The sequence below is a fragment of the Mixophyes fleayi genome, chromosome 3, assembly GCF_038048845.1.
Source record: "Mixophyes fleayi isolate aMixFle1 chromosome 3, aMixFle1.hap1, whole genome shotgun sequence".
Classification (NCBI taxonomy): Eukaryota; Metazoa; Chordata; class Amphibia; order Anura; family Limnodynastidae; genus Mixophyes; species Mixophyes fleayi.
In genome coordinates, this window is record NC_134404.1 from 183,590,425 (window position 1) to 183,606,335 (window position 15,911).

General features: G+C 36.8%; 1 protein-coding gene across 1 annotated transcript in view; it reads left to right on the plus strand.

The window, feature by feature from the left end:
• Window positions 1–12,950, plus strand: part of LIN28B (lin-28 RNA binding posttranscriptional regulator B) — a 64,095-nt gene extending 51,145 nt beyond the window's left edge. Inside the window, exon 4 of the mRNA XM_075200917.1 lies at window positions 12,254–12,950. Coding sequence (XP_075057018.1) covers window positions 12,254–12,623 — 370 coding nt within the window. The 3' untranslated portion in view covers window positions 12,624–12,950. The remainder of the gene's footprint in view (window positions 1–12,253) is intronic.
• The last annotated feature ends 2,961 nt before the right edge of the window (window positions 12,951–15,911 follow it).

Below are 15,911 nucleotides of genomic sequence, written 5' to 3' on the forward strand. Positions count from 1 at the left end.
TGTGTACACACTATACATGTTTTAAACGATTTACTTTCAGATCTGTGCTATTTATCTGTCAAAATCATCGGTATGGAGATCCTGATCGTGAGTGCATACACACTGCAGGATTGGAAGGACATCATTGAACAAGATTTTTAATCCAGTTTAAAAAACAAAATGATACAATGAGCTTTAGAACAATAATCGCTCTTCATTTCAATGTACATACTAATGCAATATCGGGTCAAACTGTCGTTTATCGTGTGATAGGCACAATAATCAGTTGAAAAGCCTGTAGTGTCTACCTTGCCTAAGGGTGTACTTACTGTACTTATTTTTTCACACATGGCTTCTTGTTGGCTTATTGTTATAGATTTGTTACATGAGACTATTTTTCTCACAGCTTGACTTCGTGAGAAATAGAAGATTGTTAATTGTGTCATGATATGTATAAAAACACAATAGAAATATGTTGTATTTAGTAATAATAATGTACTAGTTTACATTAAACTTTTTTTAAAAAATGACAAGTGAAAAGCAACCTTTTAAAATGATTTCCAGGGACATTTTGCTGCTTATCAGGTTATATACTACACCCTCTGAACGTGATGCAGGTTTGGCGGATCAATTACAAATCAAAAAATATTCTGACTATAATGCTATTTGTTATTATTTTAAAAAATTCTTCCTAAACCAATGTATAGAGCTCAGAAAATAAACATAAATGATTTAATGCATTGTATAGATTAAAAGAGAAACTATGCTGCACAGAACTGAAAAATTGGGACATGTCCAGAAATTAGTATTTAAAACTAGGGACCATTGTTTGCAACTACTAAAATTCAATATAATTATTAAAAATATTAAATGTGTGAACCTATGTTTTGTACTATTGCTTTAAATGAAGAAAGCTTGAATAAGAAAAGAAAAAGCTGGATTACAAGATCCTTGCCTACTATCCTAGATTTACCAGTGGACTCACAAATTTCGGGGAATCCTTTCGGAGTCCTTTGTGTAGCCCACCCACTTCCTAGGGTGGGAGCATGGATGATGCGATGACCCTCTCCCGACCCCTGCACTTGCCAGTTAGATCTCCCCTCCAGGAGCTCAAAGAAGGGAGTTAAAAAAACTGTCATATATGCACAAAGATAAACACAGGCGCTCTTTAGCATAGTGGTAAACTTCTTAATTGTTATGTATAGTAAGGACATAGATATGCTTTTAATTTTCCTGTGATTATTTCAACTGTTTATTTTTCATATAACATACCCCATAAACCTAAGATATATCCATACCGATTTGTTTCTTGTACAGTTTTAGTTTGTACAAATAAGTTTGTGGGTTTTTTTAGTGTTCATAGCAAACATTTGATTCTAAATGATACAGGTTTAACATGTGTTGTGGTTCTGCATGTGTTTGGCATGAGTGTTTTTACTATATCTTCATGTATCTACAGAGAGTAATTCACATAATATTACATATTACTTATTTGAACAGTCATGATTGCCAGGAAGAAGCTTCAACTTGTTCCAAGTTCTGGTTTTCACCAAGAGTCTAACAACTACAGGAGGGTTAGAGGCTTAGATCAAAACAAATAACAAAAAGTGCCAAGCAAATTACTCATCTTCCTTAGTAGTAGATTTACAGTGACACTGGAAAATACTTATTTCTCAGGAATGTTGGTTCTTGTGTTCCTGCTAACATCGGCTCCTTAGTACTTTCTGCTACTTTTATTTAATGTGCAGTTTTGGATAAATCATGTCATTGCTTGTTCATTTTTCACAAATGTTAGGGATTTGAATGCTTAAGTGTATGGGTCCCACCTAATGTTTCACTAATAATTCAAATACGTGCTGAGTTCCATCATTTTGTATTCATTAAAATATTATTTTAATATATGCCTCATATAAGTTTCGCAGAGCATTTTGTATTGTGAGCTTTTGACATTATAATGGATGTCCAGGCTGTGTAGTTGAAAAAGCATTTAGAAGTTGCCCATTGCTGTGATCATGTTCATTTTCTGCATTTTGAGGAAAATGGCAGCTCTGTCAGTAAAGACTATATATAAATAGAGATGCTCACTGACCCCCGTGTTCTGGTTTTGGATCTGGATTAACTTAGTGTTTTGGTTTTGGCAAAACCGCTCTCGTGTGTTTTTGGTTTTGGATCTGTATTTTTTAAGCAAAATTGCTAAAATGTGCTAAAATCACATAATTTGGCTCTTTTTTTGTTCCTACATTATTATTAACATCAATAACATTAATTTTCAAGTCATTTTCAGTCAATTTTTACCACCTCACAAGTCACAATATTATTTTAATACACTTTCGGACAAATACTGCAGCGACCTGGCTGGATGCTAAGCGACCGAGCAATGACTCAAACACACGGCAGTTCCTAGTACATCTAAGAAGCAGTGGCAGAAAAGAAAAGTGGTGCAAGATGGAATTGTCCTTGGATCATGAAACCAGTTCTGATTCATTTGATCGCTCCACCCGTTTCTTGGATAACTGGGGTAATTCTACAGCTAATACATGGCAATGATTCCCCTGGGATGCATGCTTTTATCAGACCCAGACCAATCCAGGGTGCCAGACAATGAACTAAAAAGAGCCATTGTAATTCCCAGCAAAAAAGTTCATCACTGAGCTTCGAATCGGCCCCAATTCCCACAAAATTATAATATAGTTAGGTACCTTTGACGGAAAGTGCAGTTTAAAACACTTTATGAAACAGCAGCAAAGTGGAAAGTAATACATATACACGTCTATTTAGACATCCATGCTTACATTACTTCAGCAAGCAACATTGTTCTTTGTTAATAAAACTGTTGTCTTTATACCGTTCAAAAAAAATCTAAATAATCCTCCACCATTCTTTGGATGTTGATAGTTGATAGTAGGATCAGGTGGAGTTACAGCAGAGGTGTCGCTAATTCTGGTCAATTCTTTTACAGTAGACAAGACCAGATGTCAAAATGTTGTGCTGAGTCATCTGCATCACCAATGGGTGTCTAAGATATTTGCAAAGCACACAACAGTATATAGTACATGTAGGTAACATTGGCACACAATGGTAGCTGAAAGGAAAAGTGGTGCAAGATGGAATTGTCCTTGGGCCCTCCCACCCACCCTTATGTTGGATCTTAAAAAGGACATGCACACTTTAACAAACCAAGCCCTTCAGCCACAAAAGTGCCACTCCTTGTGGCTGAAGTGCTTGGTCCGACATACTTAACGTAATTGCTTTGTTTCATCTCCTCCTTCAGTTTCTCAAGCTGCTTTTCCAAAAGTCTAATTAAGGGAATCACTTGACTCAAGCTAGCAGTGTCTGAACTCACTTCCCAGGTGACTACTTCGAATGGTTTCAGCACCTTGCACAACACAGAAAGTATTCTCCACTGCGCTTGACTAAAATACATCCTCCTTTCCCAATGTCATGGCTTTTGGAGTAAGCGTGGATGGTTTTTCGCTGTTCCTCCATCTGCAGAATCATATACAGGGTGGAATTCCACCTTGTCACCACCACCTCTTGCTTCAGTTGGTGGCAGGGTAAATTAAATTGCTCTTGTAGCTGCTGCAATCTTCTACATGCTTTTGCTGAATGTCTGAAATGTCCAGATATTTTACGGGCCACAGACAGCATCTCCTACACTTCCCTGTCATTTTTTTAATAAGCTCTGCACCACCAAGTTGTTTGTGTGAGCAAAACAGGGAATGTGAGGGAATTCACCCAGCTGTCATGCTCTCACAATATTGGTTGCGTTATCAGAAATGACATATCCTGAGGAGAGTCCAAGCGGGATAAGCCATGTTGCAATGACATCCCTTATTTTTTCGTAACAGATTATCAGATGTATGCCTCTTGGTGAAGCCGGTGATACAGAGTAGCCTGCCTCTGACAAATGTGACGTACTTGGGTACATGCTGGTGAAGGCGAATCACCAGCCCAGTGGGCTGTCAGTCATATAATCTTTAGTTTACCCAGTTACGTTTGTCCACATATCTGTGGTTAAGTGTACAGTGGATAGAATGGCATTTTGTAGCCCAATAATTCCATTTTTACGAACCTTCTGGTAGAGGTGAGGAATAGCTTTTCTTGTGAAATAGTGTTGTGATGGAATTTGATAACTGGGACACAAGACCTCAAGTAACTGTCTAAAACCAGCTGCATTAATAGTGGATATTGGACGTAGATCGAATACTAGCATAGTTGCCATGGCGTCTGTGATCCACTTTTCAACTGGGTGACAGCTTTCATACTTGCTTCCTCTTGCAAAGGATTGTTTAACAGTCAATTATTGTAAACTACTAGTAGTCTTCCTCTTGGTCTGCTTCTGGGATGAAGATTCACCCCCAGCAGCAGCAGTGCTACTAACACTCTAGAATTCTTCTGAGGAATCCATAGTGGAGGAGTCGTCTAGCCTTGCCAACTTGGAAGCAGGACTAATTTCGATCACTACTGAGGATATTGATGAGGACGGTGTTGTTGGGGTAGATTTCAGGTGTCGGGATGTAAGTGAGAGATGGACTGCTTGTTATTTTTTTAGCATAAGTTTCTGATTTTCCCAACTGCTTGCCATGAACTCTCTTCAAATGGCGTAACATGGATGAGGATCCTAGATGGTTAAGGTCCCTACCTCTACTGACTGTGGCTTTACAAATGGCTAGACAACTTTTCTCAAGATTTGGGTAAAATTAATTCCACACATAAGAGGTGGCTTTTTGGTCTTATGTCCAGGCATGACAATGGCCGCCTTCTTATCATGTGCAAGAACTGCTTCCACCGGTGCAGGACTTACACAAACAACATCATCCTCTTCAACCTCCTCATTAGCGCCCTCATCGGCTACACAAATATCCCCCTCATCCTGTTGCAATTCCAAAGCGGCATCCTCAATTTGTGCATCACCGGCTACACTTGGGCTGTTCAGGCACACATCTGCAGAAATGCTGAAAGGGGCCTTCGTTATGGGTACACTATCAGACAGGTCAGGATTACACATAGCTCTCGTGGTTGGACTCTCCTCAGGGATTTGTGTCATTTCAGAATCTGAGCAAACGTTTTCCTCTAATGCCTTACTGTTTTCTTCCAGCTCGGCTTTTACACGTAATAGTATTTGGACACCACTTTTGGAGTCCGAATGATATGGTCTTGCTTGGTCACGACTGACCTTACAAGAAGATGCTTCAGTGAGAGTTGCAGAACTAGCACTCCTAGAGAAAGGCGAAGGCCTCATTCTTTCCTTTCCACTGCATGTGTAGAATGGCATGTTGGCAATTTTTTTCCTGTAGATAACTTTGCCTGGATTACAGGCCTTTTTTTCTTGACCAAGGTGAAAGGTGTTTTTTTACATTTTGGTTTCCCTGACTTACAAACACTATGCCCTTTAACATAGGCTTTAACAGATGACGTAGAGGGATTACTATCATCATGACTGGTGCCAGCAGCTGCTTAGTGCTCCTGCTCTTCTGTGTACTGCTGTGAATCCATTTTGATAACACCATACACTTTGACAGCAAATTCAGAAGACCAAATCTGCCAGCCCTATTATTTCTATTTCAGCAATGACAATTCGCAATGAAGCTCTCCTCTTTGTGTGTTACCTATATAACACCGTACAATGTGACTGCAGATTTACACCAAACCTGCAAGACCTATCCATTTATTTCAGGAATGACAATTGGCAATGGAGTTCTCCTGAATGTCAAAGTAGATTTTGAAGAACACTGCTACCCCCCTTTTCTTTCTATTCTACCTATAATGCTGCTCAACTGCTCTACAGACTACCAAGAACTGTGCTACCCCTTCTGTGTCCCTCTGTAAAATGGCACTGGATTGCCGTGGAGGGCGGTACTTATAGAATAAAAAAATCGCGAGATTCGACGACGTAGCAAATACGTTTTGCCTCGTTTTCAATTCCGAGGGCGCGCAAAAGTACCAAGCCGGCTCGGCTCGGTACTCGGATCTGCTAAGTTCGGGTGTGTTCGGTTCTCGGGAAACCTAGCCTGAGCATCTCTATATATAATGTTATATAAATTTGAGGCTTGCACAGTTGACATTTATATGGTTTCACCAATAAAGGTTTTTAATTGGCTATATGTGGGCACATGGAGGTAATGTACCCGCCTTGGTGTCCGTTGTGCTGTACGCCTCTGTCTTCACCGTTCCTAATTGGTAGACAGTTGTTTGGTTGCTTTGCTTAAACTTGCAAAATTTGAATCATAGGAAACATCCTCATATTATAGTTACTGTGTCTATCAAATGCAGGTCATACTTGACTTATGTTTGGCACCTGGCCACTGCTTAGGAACTGGGCCATGAAGAGCTTGTCAAAATGCTGCTGAACTTGAGGACAGAGAACAGCTACTTTTTAAAAGAGAGAATGACTTGGATGGAAATTTTGGTCGTTTTATGCCTGTTTTTTTATTTTATTTTGAGCTTTCACCTCGTCTATTGCTGTGCTGCTTTAAGAAATCAACGGTTTACCTACTGGGGGGGGGGGGGGAATAAGACCACAGTAAACATATTTACAGATATTCAAAGTGCGTATGTTTAAATCCTAGTTTGTTTTTTTTCAAATATATGATAACATTTAGGCCAGGGAAGAGGGAGAGGAAAGGAGGTGGGGAAAGCATCCCTGTATGGAATAGACAAGTACAGTGTGGAGTCTATCATTTTTATTTATTTTTGTTCCTTCGCACATACAGCCCCATAAAAATGAGGACCGATACAGTATCTGAAGCTTAGGTGCAAATTAAAATTAATCACAAGGTTGTGTGCAAGCAACCGTAGCAATGATTTCTGTACCATATTTGCCAGTATTATTGGAGAAACGTCTTACAACTAGTTGTATCTGCCCCTTTTTATGTAGGTAACACATCTCCAGTGAAACATTGGATGGGATAGATTTAACAAATACGGGTGTATGATAAAACTGCTTTGAAAGCTTTTCTCTTGGATTGCTACTAATAGGACATGTGTTGATAAATTAAACTGTGTATATATGTGTGTGTGTATATTGTATATGTATATATATATATATTATAGTGTATACAGTCATGGCCAAACGTTTTGAGAATATCACAAGTATTTAATTTTCACAATGTTTGCTGCTTCAGTGTTCTTAGACCTTTTTGTCAGATGTTGCTATGGTATACTGACGTAAAATTACAAGCATTTCAAAAGTGTCAAAAGGCTTTTATTGACAATTACATTAGGTTTATGTAAAGAGTCAATATTTGCAGTGTTGACCCTTCTTTTTGAGGACTTCTGCAATTCACTCTGGCATGCTGTCAATCAACTTCTAGGCCACATACTGACTGATGGCCGCCCATTCTGGCCTAATCAATGATTGGAGTTTGTCAGAATTTGTGGGGTTTAGTTTGTCCACCCGCCCTTTGAGGATTGACCACAAGTTCTCAATGGGATTTAAGTTCTGGGGAGGTTTCTGGCCATTGACCCAAAATTTTGATGTTTTGATCCCCGAGCCACTTGGTAATCACTTTTGCCTTATGGCAAGGTGCTTCATCATGCTGGAAAAAGCATTGTTCATCACCAAAATGTTCTTGGATGGTTGGGAGAAGTTACTCTTGGAGGATATTTTGGTACAGTTCTTTATTCATGGCTGTGTTCTTTGGCAAAATTGTGAGTGAGCCCTCTCCCTTGGCTGAGAAGCAACCCCACACATGAATGGTCTCGGGATGCTTTACTTTTGGCATGACACAGGACTGATGGTAGCACTCACCTTTCCTTCTCCGGACAAGTGTTTTTCCAGATGCCCCAAACAATCTGAAAGGGGATTTATCAGATAAAATGACTTTACCCCAGTCCTCGGCAGTCTAATTCCTGTACCTTTTGCAGAATATCAGTCTGTCCCTGATGTTTTTCCTGGAGAGAAGTCTCGTCTTTGCTGGCCTTCTTGACACCAGGCCATCCTCCAACAGTCTTTGCCTCACTGTGTGTGCAGATGCACTCACACCTGCCTGCTACTATTCCTGATCAAGCTCTGCACTGGTGTTGCCCTGATCCCGCAGCTGAAATTAACTTTAGGAGACGATCCTAGCACATGCTGGATGTTCTTGGGCGCTCTGAAGCCTTCTTCACAACTATTGAACCTTGAAGTTCTTGATGATCCGATAAATGGTTGATTTAGGTGCAATCTTACTAGCAGCAATATCCTTGCCTGTGAAGCCCTTTTTGTGCAAAGCAATGATAACTGCACGTGTTTCTTTGCAGCTAACCATGGTTAGCAGAGGAAGAACAATGATTTCAAGCACCACCCTTCTTTTAAAGCTTCCAGTCTGTTATTCTAACTCAATCAGGATGACAGAGTGATCTCCAGCCTTGTCATCACCAGCATTCTCACCTGTGTTAACGAGAGAATCACTGACCTGATGTCAGCTGATCCATTTGTGGCAGGACTGAAATGCATTGGAAATGTTGTTTTTGGGATAAAGTTCATTGTCCTGGCAAAGAGGGATTTTGAAATTAATTGCAAATCATCTGATTACTCCATGACATTTTGGAGTATATGCAAATTGCCGTCACAAAAACTGAGGCAACAGACAATATTTGTCATTCTCAAAACTGTTGGCCAGGACACTGTGTGTGTATGTATGTATGTATATATGTGTGTATATATGTATGTATATGTGTGTGTGTGTGTGTGTGTGTGTATATATATATATATATATATATATATATATATATATATATATATATATATATATATATATATATATATATATATATATTTATTATTTAATCAGTGTCTATATTTTTGTGTGTATATTTTACATTATACAATTTTAAATAACAAATTAACACATTATTGGGTGGTACATGATTTTTTATTTTTTTTTAATAGAAACACAATGTTAGGTTCATGCACCACTCACACAGTGACATACATATGGAAATGAAGACCTAACTATAGCGACAGCTGTTCTAAACTGGAGGTGTGGAAGGGTCAGAGGAAGCAAGAGATCTGGTCAAAGCAGTGAAAGTCCTGTTTTCTGATTCATCTCATATGGGCTTTAATGTTTTTATATATCATTGTGGCTGCTACAATGTATTGTGCCATTATTTTACTCTGGCTTATACAGTACATGCATTAAGCGGAAATTATAAGTAAAAATATATTGTGTGTGATCTAAATGTGTAGATAATTGCCCCTACAAGTTCCCTCTTCCAAATGGCAGCTGTGCTACTTGAAAGCTCTTGGAGCAGCTGAAGTGAAGATGTATGTGTGCTCCATGATCCATAGATAATAGGTTCCCAGCTGACACTACACATGTCCCTATGTCATAAACTGTGCAAAAAATACAAATATCTAGTGTGTGAAAACAATTAAGCTTAATGGAAGGAAACATGCTATAAGACTGCCTCAACACAATTATGTTTTGGGGGTTTTTTTTGTTTTTATCTTGGAGAGAAAAAATGTATGTTGCTGCAAAGTTGCTTATGTATGCTGGACCAAAGCATCAAATTAAATGGCATAACTTGTAAATGGATAATATTGTAAGATGTTAATACTGGGTTATGTGCATGAGAGGGATTGGTTGATAAGGTTTCCATTCTACTGAAATTCCCTTGTGTGGAAAAACATCTCAGGACTGGTGTGACTTGTGCTGCTTATAGGGATGATTGACACAAAGTGAATAAATACTCAAAAGGGTGGAATAAATGCCTCCCTTCCCCCCTTGGCTGGCACTCAAACAGGAGCAGATAGCATCTAAGGCATCGCCTCAGCAGGGAAGCAAGTGTGATGGGGGTTAGGAATCCGGAAGACTACATTGTGTAGCAATTAGAATTTTTCTGTGCATTAAACAGTCCATATATTTAAATCTTTAAGCAACAACCTACATACTGTTGAGCCAGATTGCACTTGCAGTGATAAATCTAGCAAACGGTGTTTGTTGAATGGAAAATACTTGACATCAGGTTTTTGATCATTTTGCTGATTTGAAATGGTTCATTGAATCAGATAACAGTGCATGCCATAGTGAATGATTAAATTGATTTGTCTATGACTGCACCCAGCACCACTGCAGAGCCCCTTCAGCGGTTTTCCCTCTTGAGGTTGAGGTCAAAGGGAACACTTTTTAGCAAAATGTTAATTTATTAATATAGTAAATAAAATAATAGTTTATTATAAATGAACTGAAGCTATATTGCATCAGTCTTGAATTATGCATTAGATGATGGAGTCTCATTAAGGCTCTTTTTTTTTTTTTCATGCTGCTGTTATGTATTTTTGGCCCTTTTCCTACTTCACATAAAAAACACTTAGTTACAGGATTTAGTTTTTTTAAAAAATCTTTTATAGAAAGTGCTATATTAAGTGTCTATGCATTTTAAAACATTCCTATTTTGGCTTAAGTTAACGGCTTCCTTTGTGTACACATTATATCGCATAAACCAACAGTGGTTGACTGGAAAATATGAATTACAACCAAACTCACTTCTAGCTTATTTTAATATCCAAGTAAGTATATAGTGTATTGATTATAGTTTATGTATGTGTGACTTAATGTTTAATCCTGTGTTTAGATTTGTTTTTGTGTTCTATTTTTAATTCAAAGCAATGGGTTTCCTAGCTTATAAACAACTTGGCTCTGTGTCTTGAATTAGATTTAATTAGTTTGAATTGAACATGAACGTTATCATCGGAGATGAAAATAGAGATACTGTATAGTTGTAGGCTCTTGTGTCCATTTTTTCATATTAAGACATGCTTTTTTGTTTTATGTAAAATATGATACAAGTGTCATGAAATGTAACATAGTCCAATATAGTTGTTTTTTGTTTTGTTTTTTATATAACTACATTTATTTAGAATAAAATAATTTTAGCTTCTACAGCATAATAATAAAATATAAGAACACTTTAAAATATGTGCAAATTCAAAATAGTCTGAATTTCAGAAAACCTTTTGTTTGTGTCTTTCCAATAGAGAAAGCTAAAATTGTTGTGATTGTGACATATATTCTCTTACATAAATTGAGAAAGTTAAAACAAATGACAAAAAGCAGTTGTGGTTTTGTTGTAGGTTTTTTTTTGTTGTAGGTTTTTTTTTCGATTTCTTAAATTTATTTCTACAAAATTGCAGTCTACAAACACCTCTTAAATAGACTTCAGATTAGATTGATTAGTTATATGTTGCAATTGAATATGGGTAAATAATAGACTTCAATCGTTTTTATTCTGTTCTACACTGAATAACCATCCATTTTTAAGGTACAGAATTCTAGGACATTTAATTTTTCAGGTTTTATTTCATATTTTCTTTTATGAAATTCTAGTAGCAAAACTGCTTAGAATTTCTTCACTCGATGCTTAACATTCAATTTACAGTAGTAAAAGCACATTCACATTTTCACCAGGCAGAGTTCCGTATTGCTACTTAGAATTTAACTTTAAGCAATAATTAAATTAAGGTAGCCTGTGTCTGGTGGAAGAAGTGTGTGTGTGAGGGAAGGGGGTAGAGGAAATTTGTTCATATTATGAACACCGTATTACTATAGGTTTACATTTCCAATTTTTCCAACATTTAAATGAATAGATCGCCACCTTGTGGCGTTCTAATTTCTTTTCTATTTGGAGAACGATCAGAATAAAAATAAAAAATACAATTGAGAATAAGTATATTGTTCTTGTTAGTATGTTTTTAAAATAATAATTTCTCACATTTATTCATTTGATGAATTGCTGTTCTGCATATGGAGGAGTTAGTTTTTTGTGGGGAGGGGGTGTTGTTTGGTTTGACTTTGTGTATTGATGGGGCAGATAAACTTTCATCCTCTCTTCTGAGGGCAATTTATGTTTTTATACTAATTTTATTATTTCCTACGAATTGGGAGGGGTGGGAGAAACAGGATTTTATTTATTTTTTTGCTAGCGAGTGACATTCCACGTAAAACAATTATACTAAATTTGTACTTTTTTTTTTATTACTTTGTGTTTAATGTTTGGAAGATGTCTCTACTAACAATTATGCTAATAAACATCCTTTTTCAAATATAAAACTATTCAGCAATGTTGCAGGGCATTCATATTCTTCTACATCATGTAGTACCTAGCATGGACTGTTTGGATTGAATTCTTATTGTTAGTCACATTAGAGTAGCACCTTTATATATTTAAAATAATTTGGTGATGTCCACTACCACTTATTCTGTATATACATAAATGTTTCCCACTGTAAGTCTTTCTTGTATATAATGAGAGTGATGTAATTACATTCTGTTATCTACTTTCAATTTTTCAGATGCTACAATTGCGGTGGCCTTGATCATCATGCTAAAGAATGCAATCTCCCTCCTCAGCCAAAAAAGTGCCATTACTGTCAAAGCATAATGCATATGGTAGCCAACTGCCCCCACAAGATGGTTCCACAGTATCCAGCAGCCTCTCAGGGAAGATATGAAGCAGAACAGCAACCTTCCACTTCTGCTTTTCAGCGGGAAGGAGGAGGGGCCTTTGGCTATTCATCTCCATCATATTCTCAGGAGGGAAGATCAGAGCTCTCAGAACGTTCAAGCAGGTCACCGCAAGAAGCCTCCTTAAGTAAGATATCTACATCGCCTGAAGAACAAAGCAGAAAGGGGCCTTCTGTTCAAAAAAGAAAAAAAACTTAGCTTTTTCTCCGTGTCTCCCTTAAACTTGCCTTCTCTGGGAAGTTCTACCTCATACAAGTACAGGGGAAGTCATTTCATTGTTCGCAACTGGCCTGGAATTTTAACTACTGTTGAGGAACTGTGAATTAAGAAAAATAATCTACAAATGGACAAATCACTCCAAGCAAACTGAACATGCAGGGTGTTATGTGTTTTTTGTTTTGTTTTTTTAATTGTTTTTTTATTTTTATTTTACACCTCATTTGTACGTGTGTATGTTTGTATAATGTCCATTTGTACACACATCTCTAATTTCAGAAAATTAGTATAATTAGACGTGTGTATGTACGCGCGCGTGTGTGTGAGAGATATATATATATATATATATATATATATATATATATATATATATATATATATATATTTCACAGCAATCTGCATTTCTTGGATACATCACAGAGAATGGAGAAATATTAGTTTGTTCTTATTTTGACTTCAGTTTTTCTCTATGGAACACTCCTGCTATTTATTTTATTTTACCCCACAATCAGATTTGTATTGTGTGTTCAATGTGTTTTTGCTGTGTAGACGGATAATATACTGACACCCATAGTATTAATACGTCCCAGAATGGATGGTGGTTGTTATATTATTTTATTCCCCTCCCCCTGCCCTCCTTAATTTCTTGGCAAGTGTGTCTACCAGGGCAATATTGTTAGCCAACATTGTCTTATGTGTCTTTTAAGATGTTTTCAGCTGCAAAAGATGCAAAATATCCATAGTGAATAATTTTCTCTGATGTAGTATAAAGTGCTGTGCTTAATATTATGAATGATATTGTTGGTTGTATGAAGATTAATAATGCAGTGATAAAGTGAGGCTCCGTTTGTTTGTTGTGGGGAGTCCAGACAGCAGTAGCACACAGATTAATGCTTCAGATTCTGCCAACTGTTCATGAGCTTAAATCACACCAGCACATACAATCCTTCATTTTGTGAAAATAAAAAAAATTGTGGCGTTATAAACTTCTCAATTTAAACAGCTGATTTAATGTGGTAACATAAGCACATCATGTTTAAACCCTAAGATTCGTTCTCAAATGAAAATGATAAAAAAAAGAAGACTCTCTCAGATAAAGGGGTAGTTTCAATTAGCCGCAAGGGACAGATGTCTCTGCAGGATGTTTATGGCTAAAATACTAGCTCATTTTTGCAAAGATTTCTGTACCATAATTGCCAGAATTGTGCACAGAAACATCCGTGGCTAATTGAATCTGCCCTAATGTGTGCATACCTGTAAAAGCTATTGTGCAAACTCCCATACAGTTTCAGTAACTATATTTGTGTATACTTTTAAGGTATACCTTTTTTTTTTTTTTTTTTTTTTTTTCCTTAAATATATATTTTTTACAATTTTGTTTTTACATATAACAATGCATGCAACTTATGTTTTATAAAAGCATATTGTAAATTAGTTCATGAAAACCTATACCCAAACTGTTACAAATTGCTATGCAAATTTACCTCAGCACAAATTTATTTTTAACCAAAACAATCATAAATGTTTTACAGTTACACATAGTGGAAATAATTGCAATACAAATATTTCAAACTTATTGGATAACCCTGTATTTTTTTAAAATAATATTTTAAAAAACATATTCAAGTGACATTTAGTGTCAGTAATATGACTGCTTGCCACAAAGTTCATGTTTTTGTGTTTTTCTGAAAGTTAAAAAAAAAATGGTGTGTTATGTTCACAAACCAACTGATTAACTTGGGGCACATATTTTTTTTCCCGTCATTGAATGAACATCACAAAATGTTCAAGGTGACTATTGATTCTAACATATTTTTGCTGTATTTAATTTTATATGTAGTACTTTGTATACCCGTTACTTATGACTGCAGTATAGAATACATACCTTGGCAGAACAAATTTGAAGCCCATTTCGGTACCTTTTGATTAGCCAATTAACCTGTCATCTGTGTACTACTGTCAGTGTACATATGTGTCATACTTCTAACATTAATAATGTCAACTTAATGTGAAGTTAACTAGAAGACTCATTTTCTCTTGCACAAGGAACATTTGACTATACCATTCATTGGGGCTTATGATATTCCGCATCTTTAAGAACACGTTTAATACGGATATCATTTCTTAAGGAAGACGTTGTAAGTGGTGTTTTCCAGCAATTCTCAAAACTAAGAAGAACTTGGTTGACAAAGGATAGATGCTGGCGTGGAAAGAGACACTAATAGAAACACTTGCTATTCCTGTATAGGCGTAAGGTTTTTCTGACTGCATTGTTTGGACTTTAAAATTGTGTTCATTTGAGCCAACCAATCTTTATGTCCAGGATTTGTGCATTTGAATCAGGCAATTGGTTTTCTTAAACTGCAAGAGAATCTTAGATTTTGTGAACAATGGAAAAGTAGTGGGGACTGCGGAAATTGTGGCATTTTTGTATTCGTATGACCTAAAATATTGTATGTAACGTTTGAATGTTCACTTACACTCCCCCAACCCCCCCCCCCCCCCTTCCCAACTGCATATAGAAGCAAGACTATTCTGTAGTGAGGAATTTTTGGATGTGTATAGTGCTGCTTATGGTTTGTGTGTGTCTGGCATATGGTGGCACAGTTAATCATTATGGTGAGCTTTGCTTGACACTGCATCATCTCAGAGTCTACTTGCTAGCCATGAATTTGCTCATATGCAATGTACATGGGACTAGAGGGAGGATGCTTTTGTCCTCTTATGAAATGACCACCATTTCCTATATATGATTCGGATTGGTTGAATATGCAGTATTAACATAGTATTGCTGCTGCTCATTGTGATTATTTTATCTACCAGGCACATACCAAGTCACTACACTTGAATACCATGACTGTGTTTTCTCAATGGTTATACTGATTCTGTCAGTGTGGTCTAATGCAAAGTTTAACTTTTGACAATATTGAATGTGATGAATTGATGGAATACTTCTTTACGCTAAGTAAGGAAAAAGTTGTCTTATTTAAGTTTATGTAGACGAATCAAAGTAGAGTTGCCCAACCTTGGGGCAAGTGCAGTAAAGTGCACTTGGAATTGTCCGGATGCTCCGGTATTATGGGTTTTGCAACGAATGCATGAAATAAAATCATACAATGTCACTGCATTTTTAAACCAAAGTTTCCTCACTTTCTGCCAGTAGAAGGTTTGTGGAATTTGAAGAGTGGGCATTCCCTGTTTACATAGAGTTCGGAACTGAGATCTAGTGGTCAGTAAGAGATGTCAGTTAGGGGTACTACGGCTCATATT